Here is a 17,259-nt window from a genome sequence, read left to right as displayed (position 1 = left end):
GATCACTTCCTGTTTTGAAGCGGGGATTTGGCATCACTGAAGGCATGAAGATTGTGATCTATTTTAACAATAATACAAACAATAATGTTGTAACCAAGTATAAGCACAAACAATGATGTTTCTGTTGTTTCTGTTCTAGAGTCTAAATTATAAGATTGAATTTAAGATTTGATTGTAATTATATAAACCAGATATCAAAATAAAAAATGATGTAAGTATTATTATGGCAAAATCCAATATTTTTTTGACTAATACTTGAATTAGTACCCAACTTTTCAAAGTGTCACTCAGGCAATATATAACTAAGTGAGAAAATGTTATGATTTTTAACCGTATCTTTCAAAGTGTGCCATTTTGTTACATAAATAAATTGTGACCAAGATATGAATGGAAAAATGGGTGAATAATGACTTCTCGGTAGGTCTAATCTGACGTTAAATAAGCCATGTGGTAGTACATTTCAGGCTTCAATATGGGCTCTCATTTGTAGAATATACTCTTGTGGGGAGAAGATGCCGTTTCCAAATCACCCTCATACATGTTCGGTTTGCCAGGTCTTGGTGACAGTCCTTGATGTCAACGATTATCGGCCACACTTCTCTGAACGAGTGTTCAACACCAGCGTATTTGAGAACGAGCCTCGTGGGACATCTGTGATCACAGTGAAGGCCACTGACCTGGACGAAGGAGAAAATGGTGCAGTGCTCTATAGTATGCTTGGAGCCCATTTAGGTATGCACACATGATATAGCTGTAGAGAAGCTTGGCCTCACCAGAATTTATTAACAGCAATGTGAAAAATACAGTTGACTCACAACATAATTGCCCTAGCACCAAAAAACACTCAGCATTGTAACAAACCTCTGAAATGCTTTTTTAGATGCATTTTCCTTGGATCCAAACACAGGACTGGTGCGTTCTCGCCGTCTACTTCAGTCCTCTGAGCGTTTCAACCTGACTGTGGTGGCCACAGACCAGGGACGTCCTCCCCTTTGGGGCACCGCAGACCTTATCATCACAGTCATTGATGTTAATGACAACAGACCTGTATTTGTCAGACCTGCCAATGGAACAATCATCCACATCTCAGAGGTAGCTCTTTGCAGGTCTCCTATTTGCAACTTTTTTCCTGCTTCCTCTCAGGTTGTCCAGCAAGTGGTACCGATAAAAAGGTAAATGGTCACTCTGGTCACTGAAATTGGCATCTGAAGAGCACATGAACTTCGTAGTGTCACAAACATTCCCCTTAACCCAAGAGAAAATGCTAAAGGTCAGTTAAGTGTTGTTCCAAGCCAAACTGTCGTATTGCTCTAATGGCATATTCTCATTAGCATTCTTGCCAGCAAGATCTGGCAGTCTTTTGGTCATTTGTTAGCGTAAAGCTCTTACAGATCCCTGCAACACCAACCCTTCAGCCCTAAACAGCTTGAGGACAAAATCATCAATGACCTGATGAATGGACAGCAAGTTGCCGTAGACAATAGAGTAAAGGCTGCAAACAAAACCAAAATGAACTTGACATGACATTTCCAATCATCAGACATGACTAAAAATTGATGATTATGTTGACATTTTAGATAATCTCCAAACAGAATATTTTTTATTTCTCATATTTCTCTTGTATTGGGTCCCCTTTTGATTATTGTTGTTTCCATGACAGACTCATCTTTATTTTGTATGATGTCTTTCAAGTGTTTCCATTTTTTTTAGTTCCACTAGAACCAGGCACTTCATAGTCTGTAATTAAGACAAAGAAAAAAAGGTTGCTTGTCTGTTTGCTATATCTAGCACCGTTTACTTGCATTTCACAGCATAGTGATGCCAGATTGAATAAAATCTTACAAATGATCCCGGAAAACAAATAACATTTTTGATCTTGCAAATTACCAGTCAATAACCTGAGCCAGGCACGGTGGCGCAGTGGTTAGCGCTTAGGCCTCGCAGGACAAAGGACCCTGGTTTGACCTTTCTGTTTGAAGCATGCATGTTCTCCCTGTGTCTGCTTGGGTTTTCTCTGAAACCTCCAATGTCCTCCCACAGTACAAAAACATCCTTCTATTTGCATCCTCCTTCCTGCAGGTTAATTGCAAAAAATTGGGAAAATTGCCGAGAGTGTGTGAAGTGTCTGTCTTTTTCTGCCAGGGTAGTGGGCTCTGTGTGCAGAATAAGCGGTAGAAGATGGATGAACCTGACCCAAACAAATTCTCTTTGACACCCATGTAGGAGCAGCCCCCTGGCCTGCCTGTGTATGAGGTCCATGCGATAGATTCCGACGAGGGGGTGAATGGAGAGGTTCGCTATGCCTTCCTCCAGACTGGAGCTGGTAACAGAGACTGGGAAAACTTCCACATCGATCCCATATCAGGAGTCATTACAACTACTGTCAAACTGGATCGAGAGAAACAGGCCCTTCACAGTGTAAGTTGGCTTTTGGGCAATGAATGCAAGTACAGCTAGTACAGAAAATTATTCAATAATGGTTTTCTTGCATTTGTGAAAATGCCTTCTTAGCTTTTTATAGTGGCCCACGATTTAGGCCAGCCAGTGTCTTATGAGACCACACAGCCTCTGCAGGTGGCATTGCTAGACATTGATGACAATGAGCCAGTCTTTCTCAAGCCACCAGTGAGTATTGCAAAACACTTTGACAAACCTGGATGTCCTCTGGTCTGCTATCAGATAAATGTATGACTTTGTTTGTGTGTGTGTTGTGCACCTCAGCGTGGCACCTTGCCTTACCAGAAGCTGATGGTGCTAGAACACTCTCCTCCAGGTACAGTGGTAGGAAATGTGACCAGAGCAGTGGATGCTGATGAAGGCTCCAATGCCATTGTTTACTACTTTATTGCAGGTGACTCCCACACACACACACACACACACACGTACACATACACACCCACACACACACACACACATAGAGATTTGTAAATGTATCATATGACATTATGACACAGTGATGCATCTGATGATAAAATGTAACGCAAACTTATCCTCCTCAAAATGCATTTAACACCTGTAGAAATTATTTAGATTCAAGCGAAGAATATATATGTAATATAATATAATATTAGATTTTTTTTTCATTTAGGTTAGTTCAGTTTGTCTGGAGGCAGTTTTATCCATTGTGTGCTTAGATGAAAGCCCCCTAACTTCAAAAGCTTTTGACTAATGAAGACATTTGTATAGAAACATCCGTCTTTGTTCTCTGTTTAAAGCTGATTGTATTCTTGCCTTATATGTAAATGCATCTCTTCCTGTAGGAGGAAACAGTGATGGAAACTTTGGCTTAAGTTTAGAAGGAGAACTGAAACTTAATAGAGATCTTGATCGAGAGGAGACCCCAGTCTATTCCATCATCATTAAGGCTTCTAGCGACAAGAGCTGGACTCCATCGAGAGGTCAGAGGGCAGCAAGGCCAAAAGCCCTAGACCCCGCTCGAGACCCGAGCCTGCTGGAAATTCAAATTGAATTGGTAGACATCAATGACCAGAAACCTCGATTCACCAAGCCAGAGTACACTGCAGGTAAACTATGTTAATGAGGGCTGAGTGCTTGTAAATATTAGATTTATGACAACAGTTCTGACACTTTGTTATTTGTCACTCCCTTTTCAGGAGTTGCTGCAAATGCTAAAGTTGGCTCTGAGCTGATCAAGGTTGTTGCGTTAGATAATGACATAGGAAACAACAGCTTGGTCCAGTATCATATTGTCACCATCCGCTACTTTCAGTCCCAGAACAATGGAAGTGAGGATGTTGGCAGCATATTTATCATTGGTGAGCATATACCTCTGATGTGATTTGGAAAAAAAATATCGTATTTTGATATTGGGACTTCAACAATGATATATATAATGAAATATATATATATATATATATAACAATATCTGATGAAAAAAAAAGATTTAGTGAGTACAGTGAGTTTTTCATAATTTTCAAATTATCTCTTGTGATTTCATGATTTTTTTTAAGATGACTTATATCCAGTTTACTTTAAGTATTTTGCAGGTCTTTTAAAATAATCAAAAAGATTTTGTCAATTATCTGTCTGGATGTTGTGTATAACATTTTCAATTTTGTAAAAAATCCATATTTATATTGTCAAACATATATGCATTTTTTGTATGTCATTATATTGCCAAGTCCTGATAGAGGGTCATTGTGTGGCTACCAGTGGAATCTTTAGGCTCTGCATTCCAGGGCCTTACTTTCAGTTCCACTCACAAGTTTCAATTCTGAACTTATTCACAGGTCTGACTGATGGTATCATCCGTACCTATGACCTGTTCACAGCCTACAATCCAGGGTATTTTCAGCTGGAGATTTTAGCTTGTGACCTTGCAGGACACAGTACAACCACTAATGTGAATATCTACATCTTGCGGGATGACCAGAGAGTCAAGATAGTCTTCAATGACATCCCTGACTCGGTCCGTAAAAACCAGGAGGATTTCACTGGCTTGCTGTCCAACATCACTGGAGCCATTGTCAACTTAGATGACCTTCAAGTTAGAATTTACATTTCCAATATTTCTCAATGAAATGTTATATATTTGTGAATGTGAATGTGGATGTTTGGGTGTTTAATATAATATCTGTGACACTGCTTTTATCCAGTTTCATGTGGACAAGAAAGGACGAGTGAATTTTGCTCAAACAGACATGCTGATCCATGTAATCAACAATCAGACTAATACCATCTTAGATGTTGAAAGGTGCCATATACCTTCCTCAGCGAAAATGTACTCCAACACTATCATTCGAGCAGAAACACAAGAGCCTGTTCTTTGTTTACAGAGTAATCCAGATGATCGATGAAAACAAAGAACAGCTAAGAAACCTTTTCAGGAAATACAATGTAGTGGATGTTCAACCAGCTGTTAGTGACAAGCTGCCTGATGACATCACCACACTACAGGTCTGCAAGGCCTAATACCTCAGAAATTCCAATGGCAGTTTGTGTTTCTCTCCTTCTGCTGCTTTCATCCCCTCTTCCTTTCAAAAACAGCTGGTCATCATCATCCTGGCAGTGTTGCTGTGCTTGGCGGGGATTCTGTTTGTCACACTCAACTGGCATTATCGCAGAGTGTAAGAACCCTCCAGCCCGCACCAGTGGTTTTAAAATATACAACTTAGAATTCACACCACTTGTTCCTGGAAAGCTGAAAAATCTAAAATCGATAAATAAAGGTTTTCAGTTACAGAAAAGGCATGGTTGTCAAATACCTAAACCCACTGCATTGTCAGCACATGTTATGGCTGTGCTGTATCCTAATTTAAAAAAACGATAAATATGCATATGCAATTTCAAGTCAACGTAAATAAGAATTGTTGCATTCAAAGGAAAAACAAGCAAAATTTACCTGATCAAACCTATCAACATTCAACATCACAAATAAATCAAACACACTTGAAAAGTTTTACTATTTTTCTGAAAGGTAATCTAATTTATCTAAAATGAGGAGAAATTACATTTGATTAGGAGATAATGACTCAAAAACAGGCTCAAAAATTAAATTTACCTCGAAATCAGTGGAACCTTAAGTATAAAACTGAAATTAAAAATGAAAATCAGTTGAACTTTTATTTACTGAAAATACAGGGGACGATTGAGAAGCAAATAATTTTAAGATAAAGAACTGAAAAACAAGCAGGGAAAAGAAATCTTCATAATTGGCAAGCAGATACATAATAACTGATACAGAAAACAACCTGAAAATTAGAAATAAATAATTAAAGAGATATTACCCACTGTAGTGGGAGTAGAACAAAGGAGTACGTTTGTGTATAATCAGCTGTATTGTCGCTGAAAATATTATGGATAATTCTGGAAAATTATGTCTGGAAAGCCATGGGAAACATGCACACAGATTAGAAGTATTTTTCTTCTTCAAATAAAGTTAAAAAATATGAGATAACAGTATATACTTTTACTAGTTTATAGCTAATACCTAACATTTGTGGCTTTACAGACACCAAAGGAAATTGAAGGCCATTGTTGCAGGATCTTCTGGTGAGATATTTGATTTGAAGGAGAGAATTTACAGGACAAGAGTTTTTTTTTCTTACCCATGTCTGTCTTTTTTTCCATACAGGGAACCAGGGTCTGATGGATATCCTGGACATGCCCAATACCAACAAGTATTCTTTTGAGGGGTGAGATCTCATCAGCACATATAATCAAAGGGAATCCCTAAAAAAATTTATTCTGTTTTTCCACTCTTATCAAACTTTAAGATTTGTTTTTTCATTTGTTATTTTTTGAACAACACAGATGCTTTCCTTTAATTTCAAGGTAATTGAAGATGATTGAAGATTCAAGATGATTTTTGTATGTGTTAAAGGGACAGTCACACTGGGGATAGGAAAAGTACTGAAGTACTAATATCCTTATTTCATCATTGCTGAGTTGCAACATACTAAAAAGGGGATGTGGCGTTGTCTGTTTTTTGCCACTGACCTTAAAAAAACAGTAAGAAGCATTGTTAGCTTTTACAAAATCAGTTTGAGGCCACATATCTTCTATCTTCATTAAGTCATTTCCTTTATGTTTCAAGCATAACACACTGAACTAAATTTCTTAGTGCAACCATTTGACAGGCAGACAGAGGATGTTCACTGAGATCAACAGTGTATCTATTTATGTGTCTACGTGCATTCAACACAAATGTGACTGCTTAGGATCCAAACCAGATGACATTGTAAAGATCAGCTGTTAGTATCAGGGATGATAAAAATTTTCAATTCACAGCTCTTTACATTGCATGGCCACAAATCCGTTCACAAGCAGAATAACAGGCAAAATCACAAAGGTGATACCATGAGAGGAATCCAGTGCAGGTAGAAAATATATAAAATGGCACAAAGAAATAGTCCTCTTTTTGGAAAATACAACTGTTTCTCAAAATGTAAAACAAGAAACAACTGCGGTGAATGTTTGGGTTCTGCAAAATCTTAAATTTGGCTACACCTATGGGACCACAGTTGAGGTTTTTTTATAGCCAAACCAAAATAAAGCAGATCTGGTTATATAAGAAATACCAGATACAGATTCATCTGTTATTTAAAAAACAGACCTCTAGCCACACAGAACTAAGATGTAATAATGATAAAAAAATATATATGTGTATAATATTATATTGTATAATATTATAATATATATTTCTTGATTGCTTTACATCAATGTGCTGTACAGATGAAAATGGAAGAGTCGGAAATATGCTACCATTCCTTAAGTTCCTCTGTGTGAATGTATGAAGACTCAGAAACCCAACATTCCCCCATGAGCAAGCATTTGGCAACAGTTGCAAGGAAAAAATGCCTTTTACTGGGAAGAAACCCTCAACACAACCAAGCTCAATGCATGTGGTCGTCTGTCTCAAGCAGTTCAAGTCGAATGAGAGAGACCAAGAGAGAAGGACAGAAATAGAAAGGAAGAGTGTGATAGAGACAGGGTGGTATGAGGGTTGGGAGTGATAGGCAAACAATCTCATATTAGTAACAACAGCAGTGCTAACAGCTACAAGCTACAAGCTATGTGACAGTACAAGAAGATTGCTCCACAAAAGAGGAGCTCTGAAACAGAATAATCCTGCCCCAGTTCTGCTTTTAGATACACCAGGAACCGCAAGTACCCCTGCATCCGGAGAGTTTAGGGATCTGACTGTGTGGTAGTGTTCTTTAAAACATGGGGTTGCCTGGCTGTTTAGGGCTTCATAGATTAGGGAAATTGTTTTAAATTCTATTCTGAATTGTCCAGGGAGCCAGCGCAGAGAAGACAAGACACGATCCCTCATACTAGTTCTCATGAGAACACGTGCAGTCAGCTTTTTTCTTCATCTTTCTAAGACAGACTTTATATGATTTTGCAATACTGTGTAAGTGAAAGAAGGCAGTCGCTCAAATATTTTTTTATTCGTGAGCTTAAGGAAAAATCAAGTGTCATCTGGATAAACATAAGCACCCTAATAATACTACCTAGAGGAAGCATATTTAGGGTAAAAAGTAATGGTGCTAGCGCAGAATCTTACAGAACACGTATCTTAGTTTGCAGCAACACAGAAGATCTGTTGTTTACGTGTACGAATTGAGATCTGTCAAGAGGGACAGGATTTGATCCAATCTAGTACAATTCCTCAAATGTCAATCAATGGCATCAAATGCAGCACTGATCTGCTACAGCAATATATCTTGAATAACATTGCTAACAAAAGCAAAAAACATCTTTGAGCAGTTTGTTGGGGCACAGATCTAAAAGGTATTCGGTCAAGAAGAAAAGACAATTGAAGAAAGCTGTTCGGTCTGAATAGAAGAGAAGCCCTCAACGTATGTATCTAATCTCAATGGAGCTTGAAATGTTGCTTTGTTGGTGTTAGTTTGGGGCAGGTGTTTATTAATGTGGTTAAAATGGAATTTTTTAATTAAAATAGGTCAGAAAACGATTGCTTGAAAGACTCAGTAGTATCTGTGGCTCAAAAGAGCGCTGACTTTCTGTCAGCCTGGCTATAGAACAAAACAGGAACCTAAGATTTTTCTTATTCTCCTCTATCAGTGTCTATCAGTGTAAATAGTAAGTTGATAGAGCATTGCAAATAGCCTTCCTGTATGTTTCTAAGCTCTCTTGCCAGGGTATGCCTACAGAGGCATTAAAGAAAAGGCATGACAATAGTTATGTACAAAAATTAACTGAATAAACATTTTCACTGTCTTGTTCTTTTGGCTTCTAGCTAATCAGGGCTAACCACGGTGGATCATCTGCTTCCATCTTGCCCTGTCCTCTGCATCTTCCTCTGTCGCACCCAATAGCAGCATCTCCTCCTTCACCACATCCAGAAATCTTCTCTTTGGACTTCCCTTTTCCTTCTGCCCGGTAGCTCCATCTCTAGCATCCTTCTACCAATATACTCACTCAATCTACTCTTCACGTGTCGAAATCATCTCAGTCTGGCTCCAAGACGTGAAACCTTGGCTGTCCCTCTTATGTGTTCATTTCTAATCCTGTTTTTTCTCGTTACTCCCGAAGAAAATCTTTACATTTTCAGCTTCAACACCTCCATCTCCGTCTCCTGTCTTTTGGTTACAGTCACCATCTCCAAACTGCACAATAGGCCCGGTCTTGTAAACTGAAACCCCTGATACTCCAGCCACCCTGGAGTGGTAGAGAGAATAATCAAAAGCTTTATTTAACGTTACATTGCTCATGCAATGTATTAATATTCTTATTGACACCACATAAAGCTGCATTTATTGCTTTACAAATTTTGGATTTCATTTTTGATGCGTTGTTGTTCTGCAGAGCCAATCCAGTGTGGCTGGACCCATTCTGTCGCAACTTGGAGCTGGCCGCCCAAGCTGACCATGAGGACGATCTGCCTGAAAACCTGAGTGAGATAACGGACCTGTGGAACAGCCCTGCACGCACTCATGTCTGTACCAACTTTAACCTCACTTCAATTACGTTCCACAAAATTGTAGTGGCTTAGATTCTTGACAGACTGTGACTAGGCCTTAATTCTGTGTGTGTGTGAATATGTATGTATTTATATATGTATATATATGTGTGTGCGTGAGTGTGTGCACAGGCACACACGCATCCAAACTTGGGTATTCATTCGTTTGTTGTCCTTGCAGGGAACATTTGGTCGAGAGCCTCAAGCAAAGCCTGAAGATGATCGTTACTTGCGAGCTGCCATTCAGGAGTACGATAATATTGCAAAACTAGGCCAGATCATGAGAGAGGGGCCTATCAAGGTGAGACACAGTTAGGTTAGACGATCCTGGGACAGAAAAAACTGATGCGTTCTCAAAATCCTCTTTTCCATTGCTCATGTCCATTCCATTATCTCAAAACCCATGGGAAGAACTCAGTCAGCCTGCCTCCCAGTATGTCCCGAAAAGAAAACAGAGATGCAAGAGAAAGCAGACATTGCCCCACTTATCTTGAGTTAGGTCTTAGTGTAAGAAATTGTGTTTCATCCTAACTGCCATCCTGTCAGGGTTCCCTGCTCAAGGTGGTCCTGGACGACTACCTGAGACTGAAAAAACTCTTTGCAGCCCGTTTAGTCAACGTATCCACCAGCCAAGGAGATCATTCATCAGTCACTGAGGTGGGCCGATTCTGCCATGGAAGCAATGTTACTCCTGTCTGCCAGTGCTGGACGCTGTTCCTGCCTCTCTCTGATTTTCTTTCCAACATTGTATAGTCATCTGAAATGGCACTTTGTCATTATGTGTCCTATGTTTCCTAACTTGGAGAAGTCATCAGCAAATCAGCGGCATAATTTATACTAATTTGTATTCATCATGCCTCTTTTTTTTCTCTTTTCCCCCCACTAGCTGATTCAGAGTAGTCTTGATGATGAGGAGGATGAGCGTCTAAGTATGGGTGGAGGATGCGGCACTCTACGCTTCAGACACAAGCTTCCTGTGGAATTGAAAGGTCCTGAGGGTGTTCATGTTGTCCATGGCAGCACAGGAACCCTCCTTACTTCTGACCTCAATAGCCTGCCAGAGGATGACCAGCGGGTCCTGGCACGTTCTCTTGAGGAACTGAACACTGATGGGGGGCTTTACTCTGAACGCAATGCCCGCACGGAGTCTGCCAAGTCCACTCCAATGCACCGTCACAAAGATGGGGACGGCCTGTCAGAAAGCCCCCTAGAGATCACAGAATTATGACTAGCCGAGGCCTCGCTGGTCTGAGCTCAAGCACGACTTGCGTGTGCGTGTGTGCGTGTGTGTGTACGTCACCCCCTCCACACAGCCATCCTGACAAAGTTGGGGATCCATTGGTGAAGACCTGAGTATGTGTAGTCAAAGGATTCTCATCAGCCAGCTAAAATGCATTGCTGATGGGTTGGTTTGAGGGGACTATTGGTTTTTGGAAGTTTATTTAGGGATTGAATAATCATGTGTTGGACATACACTCAGCAAGACTTACCTTAACATCATAAATCATCGAAAGAACAGAGTGGACAAAAGACTCTGCCTCAACCATGACTTTACAATCTTTGAAGGATGCCTCATTCTCAGTAAATGTTTTGGAGTCATGTAGCATACACTTCCTCTCGCTCTCTCTCACAAACACATACACACAAACACACTGAAAAAATGAAGCTAGAGGGATCTAGAAAAATACAATTCCTTGTCATGCTCCAATTTTTTTTTCCCACTTCTTTATTTTGTAAGGTGTGGTCACTGTCAAAGACAAGACAGTAAGGCTTGTTCTTCCAGTTCAAGAAACAACTTGTTGGAAATCTTTAAATGGAAGGCATGGACCTCCCTTTTCCCCCAAAAATGCTTTTTAGAGAAATGCTTGCAGCTGAGGAAAAGGGGACCTGCCCTTGGTCACAATGACAGACTTGAGAAACTTGAGAACTTTTTTCAATCAGTGACTGACAATTTCAGGGGGGAGGTCGTGGTGGGATGCTATACAGCGTAGCATGTACTGAGTAACATTTCCAGAGACCTCTTGATAATAAATGAAACTTCTCAATGGTTGAGTAAAAAGGGCAGGTGACAGATGAAGGTTTTCATGTTGGGAGCCACGAGATATAAAAAGAAATCTTTGAATCTTTTATGAGTACTTTATTATTGATTGCAATGGGGAATAATGTAAGGAGTTATAAGAAAAATAAATGTTTTGGTTTTTTTTTTTCATAGATGGAATTATGCTCACAAGACTATTCACTGCCACGTGAGTGTATGGAATGTTCAACTGCAATTTACTAATTTTCTTATCTTAGTAAGAAAAAAAAAAAAGACAGTATTCAAAGATATTTTTGAAGAAAAATGCTGGCTTACCAAACTAGGTAGGACTTTCTTTGGATGTCTGTTGGAATATGTGTAAATTGTGCTATGGTGAGATATGGTGTTTTCCTTTCTATGACAACCCGACACTTTCTGGTGAGTGGCGTGTTTTTAAAATTAATTTTTATATTTCCATTTTGTAAGTTTTTATTTGTCATTACTGTCAACGGCCCTGAGATCTGTGAAAATAAAAGATACATGCAACAATCTGACTTTGTCGAGAGGGATGAGAAGAGGGCAAACAGAAACAATATGGCCTCTGATGCTGTCATTGGTCTGTTATGAAAAACACAGGTGAGACGGAGTTTCTTCAGGGACTCATGATTAAATGTTAACTTTCTAATGGGCCGAGTAAACTACAGTACAAACTGGTATGGTTTAACATTACTTTGGTACATATTTGAAAAAATTTTAAGTCATGACAAATAGTCGTCTTCAATTCCTTGCAAACCCAATCACCACACTAACTACATATCAATACTGCCCTCTATGGGTTGTAAAGAACAAACACAGCAAATGGTTTAGAACACCGCTCAATTAATTTATTGTTTTTGGAGTTACTTAGAAAAGTGAATTACAGGTTCCAAAATTGTTGAAAGTCCAAGACAGAGGAAGATGCAGTGATGGTCATTTTCATCGGCCCGTGGCGCTACCAGAAGTGGAGGTGGTTCCACTGGCTGGCATCTTCTTCAGTGTCCGATTCAACTGTGGAGACAATATAAAATGAGTCTTCCATAGAGGGGAGTTGAGCTGTTTTATTTTGTACAGACCTTATCAGGGGATAACTTCAGTCTTACTCACCTCCTCAAACTTGTGAATCTGCCTGATGAAAAAGTCTCCATACCTACGAGCTACTTTAGTATCAGCAATGTGGATCATGTCCTGCGGAAATGTAATAGAGGGGAAACCTCATAATCATACATCAAAATATTTTGCCTTTTATATTCAAAATGACTATGTTCAACGCAGTTAGTTTGACCTTGCTGTGATAACATTAAAATACAGAAAGTGACCATATGTAGTATTTCATTCAGAAATATGTTTAGGATTGACGAGAGGACAATGCTTTTATCTACAGGGCTTTACCTTATCAATGTAAAAGTCGACCTCAGAGGCAGACTGGAACTCTCCATCAAGCGCTGAAATGCCACTTGTCCAAACCAGGTTCTTCATCTTGTGTTTGAAGACCAGAAGCTGAATTCGGAATTCCTGCTCAGTCATGTCCAGGAATCCTGCCAACTTGGCCACTGGCATCGTGGTGTACAATTTAAGGAAGCTGCAGGTCCAAACATAACACTCAAGACATGTTTCATTTTAAATTGACCTGGTCAGAGAAACCGTGACACTTAAGTAGGGCTGCACTGTACAGGAAGAACAGGAAGTTTAATCCTATTAGGGTTTTTATTTTGACATGCAGAAAAGAAAAACACAATAAATATAGGGTTTAATTCTTGTAACAAAACATTTTTTCTCCATAAACCTGCACATTCTAATATATTTTTATGACACATGCAGGAATTGCAACATGGATGCTGAAACAAATATACCGTGCAGCCGAAGTATTTAGTTAAGTTTAATATTGGCACAGAGACACAAATACACTCTGCCCTACCTGCGAATGGTGGAGAGCTGTGCCTGCTGCTGCACTTCCTCTGCAAAGACTTTCAGCTGCTGCTGAAAGGGCTCTTTGTGGTAGTTTGGGTGGACGTTGTCATAGTTTGGCACCACAGGTGACAAAAATTTAGGACAGGCAAAGCTGAACAACTCCTCAAACACCTGCAGGTCTCTGAAACATCAAAGATCATCCAGAAATTCCATTAATGAGGCAAAAATTTTCCTCAACCCTCTGGGTTATTCCTGAACTGCCCCATCTTCATATCAGGCTATTCTTATTTATATGTCTTATTTTTGCATTTAATTTAATACATAAAACATATACCATGATAACAGATACTGAAGCAGCCATAAGTGACAGGTTTTCACACTCACCCTTTCTGCATACGCAGCATCTTGTCCCCGTACTTCTCTCTCAGCTGAGTATGGATGCTCTCATCAATACGCATCGGGTACATGGTGAGTGCAATGGCTAGAAGGCCATGCATCTGCTCATTTTGTTTGTTAATCTGGGAGGAAAAATTTAAAAAGATTAATGACATTAGCTAAATTAGCCTGTAGTCACAGACTGTGATAATAAGTATGAGACAGGAGTGCTATAACGTGCTATAGCATAAAAGTTTTTAAATTAATGCAAAAGTCACACATTTCATATATCAGCCTTTAATTTTGATAACTCTGAACCACAGTATTTTTTTTCTAATTTTTATTGATTGGGTGAATTAACATTTGCTTGTGACTTACTAAAAAAAGGATTTGCTACTTGAGTGCAACCAATTGCAGCTTGATGAGCAGCATATGGTTTATGAGCGACGCAATTCGTATCTGTGGTTAATAGGAAGTTAAATTCAGTCTGAAATTGTCATTATATGTACAGGGTAGTCATTTCAGATTTGGGCTCTTTTTGAATCCCAAAGTGACAAATTAACCTGTCACACTGTCCAAAAGACATTGCTCTGACTCACCATCTCATATTTATACGTTGACCTCTGAAACATGTTTCTCGTCCTCTGAATGTAGAGCAGGATGTTGGCAAAGACTCGGATGGCATCCTGGTAGCGCCTCATCATCAGGTAAGCGAAGCCCACATAGTAATAGGTTGTAATCTGGCACTCAGGTACACGAGAGTACATACTCTGAAAGAGGAACCTACAGGTGAAGCTTTGACCCTTCAGAGATATATAAAGTTTACAAAATAAACGGTGACTGTTTCTCACATGAGACACATTTTACCTTCTTGTTTAGCTCAATGTTCTCCAGGACTTTGATAGCCTGGTAATAATCCCCCAGCAGTGAATGCAACCTAAGTAGTCCAACAAGGCTGAAGTACCCCAACATCTTGTACAGCGAGTGGCGTCCATATTCCCCCGCCACGCTCTCTGGGTCTCCTACAGGACATCATATTAGTATGTCAGAATTCAATATGCTAGGGGTTATGATCCACTAGCAACTGAGCTAACTACTAAATATTCTTGTGATATGAATAATTGTCTATAAAGATAAGCAACATCAATATATACCTCCACTGGTATAAACCTCAAGCTGGCGGTTTATGTTACTTTTGTCCACCAAGGAGTGGAGAACATTGAGGACACTGTGGACGTTCCAGATCTTTGGGTTGTTTCTCAGAAACTCAATCTCCTCCTCAGACTTCTTGGCTGTCTTGCAGCGGTATTGACTGAAGGACTGGAACTGAAGGAGGAAAAGGAGGACAGGAAAGTGTTGAATTATATGATTTTGAGTTGTGATTTGATTCCAATGTCTCAGACAGTCCATGTCCTTTTGGTATGACACAGTTGAGGTTAATAAGCCCGGTAAGATATATAATGAAATGTGAAAGTAGTTCATTTCCACCCAATCCATAGGCTTTGTCACACTTTTTAATTAATTTTATGTGAAATGTAATTACCAAAAATTTATGTGGTACTAATGAGAAAGAATACCTGATAAATAAACTCATCAATAATATCCCAGAGCCACTGGTTTGGCAGTTCCAAAGGAGCTGGACCATCAGCATCTACGTTCAACCAAGCACACTCCCATTAACCAAGCACACTCTTGTTGTATTCACTGATGGCTGTGTCAGGAGCATAAAGAACACCAGACAACTTACTGAGAATGTAGTTGAAGAGGTTGCAGTAGTTGTAGTATGATTCAAACCTCTGGTCCAGAGTTGGCCCACCCTAAAAAAACATTTAGGAAAACCCAGTTTATAATGTGGGAACACCTCGGGGTCCCCCCAGAGGAACTGGACCATGTGGCAGGGGAGAGGGAGGTCTGGGCCTCACTGCTCCGGCTGCTGCCCCCGCAACCCGACTCCGGATAAGCAGGAGAAGATGGATGGATGAATGGATTGTTTATAATGAAAACCCAGATCCTGGAATGTTTTGTAACATCATCAGTTCCCTGTTCAAGTGAGTTGGTTGATTGACAGTGACTTACGCTGACTTTAGCATAGATGTGTCTGTAGTACAATTCCTTATACAGGATGAGGAACACAGCATCTGATGAAAAAAAGTAAACAATAGTATTAAGTGATTCACATTTTTTAGTGCCAGTTATACTTGAACTCTAGGCTAACTTATTAGATTCAAAACTGAAAACAGTTCAGATCATCCAATCATGCATCCAATGCATGTCTTCAGGTGTAATGTAATATATTCACCAACACACAAGGATCATATGTCCTCCCTTAATCTTAGGTGAAAGAGACCATAATCTTACTGTGGAACTTATTGATTTTCTTTATCTCCTCATGTTGCAATTATGAAAGTTGCAAGAATAAAAACCACTCACCATTACCCACGAGGGATGCGATAGCCTCAGCTTCAGGCCATGGGGATGTCTTGAAGAAGCGGTCTGTCAACTTGTTCCAACTAACAAAAAACACATAAGGTTAGTCATTCCAAAAACACACTCAGTAGTCTAATCACAAACACTCAGCTATGGAAACATACAGACAGGCAAAATGACAGGGTTTTTAAAACTGTGAGATGAATATACCTGTTTTCATAAACATCCTGAATCTCGTAGATCTTCTGCTCAATGCTCTCACTGGAAACGCGATTGGACTGAAGCTCATACACTTTCTGATCAATCAAGTCAGAGATGGTTTTGTGGAAATACTGAAGGAAGTTCTTGATGACCTCTGGAATAACATGGTATGTCTGTTGTTCATATTGCCTCTCATAAGCCAGATCTGCCTTGGGATCACCTACAAGAAAACATAGAATAATTAAATAACTTAAGAATACCAGCATGTGTTAGTGTGTAAACTAGAGCTTTGAAAAGTCAATTCTATAACTGACCGGTGTGCAGGTCGTAGTCGTTTGGGTAAGCGTACGGGTCGTACTGTGGGGAAACAAGTGTAATTGTTAGCAGAGGATTAGTCAACATTTGTAAATTGACCTGTCATAATTCACTTCAACCTTCACATGTCACCCTCAACCAAGTGTTTTGGTTTTATTATATATAATAACATTTGTATTAACGTGGATTTTATTTCCATCACGCTAAACACAATGACATCACAGCTGCTCTTTGTAAGCTATGTTATACCGCTGAGGTGAGCTAGCTTAAATGTTGCAGCTCGCTAACCAGCTACGGCTAGCTCGGGCATCCCCTGTAAAAAAAAAATAAGAACGGTTTGAAAATTCGGAAGAAAATTATGTGTACTGACTTCTTCTTCGTCGTGGTAAGACATGATGTGAGATTCGGTCCAACCTCTGTGTTGCTGGAGTGAAATTGAAAGTATGTGATCGGCTAGCTAACTCCGTGGAACCACGCAGCTCTCGCCGGAGAAACGACCGGAAACGGAAAGAGCAAAGCAAGACGAAGG

General features: G+C 39.6%; 2 protein-coding genes across 2 annotated transcripts in view; one reads left to right on the top strand and one right to left on the bottom strand.

Annotated features, from left to right (window-relative positions):
* cdh23 (cadherin-related 23) overlaps window positions 1-12,224 on the top strand; it is a 36,884-nt gene extending 24,660 nt beyond the window's left edge. Inside the window, exons 20-35 of the mRNA XM_086166064.1 lie at window positions 555-732; window positions 881-1,092; window positions 2,224-2,418; window positions 2,512-2,625; window positions 2,722-2,851; window positions 3,261-3,524; window positions 3,615-3,776; window positions 4,251-4,507; window positions 4,617-4,714; window positions 4,797-4,917; window positions 5,008-5,087; window positions 5,972-6,012; window positions 6,095-6,155; window positions 9,295-9,424; window positions 9,630-9,749; window positions 10,335-12,224. Coding sequence (XP_086022190.1) covers window positions 555-732; window positions 881-1,092; window positions 2,224-2,418; window positions 2,512-2,625; window positions 2,722-2,851; window positions 3,261-3,524; window positions 3,615-3,776; window positions 4,251-4,507; window positions 4,617-4,714; window positions 4,797-4,917; window positions 5,008-5,087; window positions 5,972-6,012; window positions 6,095-6,155; window positions 9,295-9,424; window positions 9,630-9,749; window positions 10,335-10,676 — 2,505 coding nt within the window. The 3' untranslated portion in view covers window positions 10,677-12,224. The remainder of the gene's footprint in view (window positions 1-554; window positions 733-880; window positions 1,093-2,223; window positions 2,419-2,511; window positions 2,626-2,721; window positions 2,852-3,260; window positions 3,525-3,614; window positions 3,777-4,250; window positions 4,508-4,616; window positions 4,715-4,796; window positions 4,918-5,007; window positions 5,088-5,971; window positions 6,013-6,094; window positions 6,156-9,294; window positions 9,425-9,629; window positions 9,750-10,334) is intronic.
* Window positions 12,225-12,324: 100 nt separating this feature from the next.
* eif3l (eukaryotic translation initiation factor 3 subunit L) lies at window positions 12,325-17,238 on the bottom strand. The gene is made up of 15 exons (XM_086165987.1): window positions 17,101-17,238; window positions 16,730-16,772; window positions 16,425-16,635; window positions 16,218-16,297; window positions 15,864-15,925; window positions 15,535-15,604; window positions 15,365-15,438; window positions 14,942-15,113; window positions 14,655-14,809; window positions 14,387-14,557; window positions 13,797-13,930; window positions 13,420-13,593; window positions 12,894-13,083; window positions 12,609-12,689; window positions 12,325-12,512 (listed from the first exon to the last, which is right to left on the bottom strand). The coding sequence occupies exons 1-15, from the start codon at window positions 17,122-17,124 to the stop codon at window positions 12,441-12,443; spliced, it is 1,713 nt and encodes a 570-aa protein (XP_086022113.1). The 5' UTR covers window positions 17,125-17,238; the 3' UTR covers window positions 12,325-12,440.
* Between the last annotated feature and the right edge of the window lie 21 nt (window positions 17,239-17,259).

This window comes from Fistularia commersonii, chromosome 2 (genome assembly GCF_037954325.1).
Source record: "Fistularia commersonii isolate RoL2024-O1a breed Wild chromosome 2, RoL_Fcom_v1.0, whole genome shotgun sequence".
Lineage (NCBI taxonomy): Eukaryota > Metazoa > Chordata > Actinopteri > Syngnathiformes > Fistulariidae > Fistularia > Fistularia commersonii.
This window is presented reverse-complemented; position numbering and strand designations above follow the sequence as displayed.

Bases quoted from the DNA above. Each gene is read 5' to 3' on its own strand.
- eif3l (XM_086165987.1), bottom strand. From the start codon at position 17,124: ATGTCTTACCACGACGAAGAAGAA. The intron at 16,636-16,729 runs GTCAGTTATAGA...GTTTTCTTGTAG, and splicing joins CGACTACGACCTGCACACCG to GTGATCCCAAGGCAGATCTG. The intron at 16,298-16,424 runs GTATATTCATCT...GTTTTTTGTTAG, and splicing joins CAGGATGTTTATGAAAACAG to TTGGAACAAGTTGACAGACC.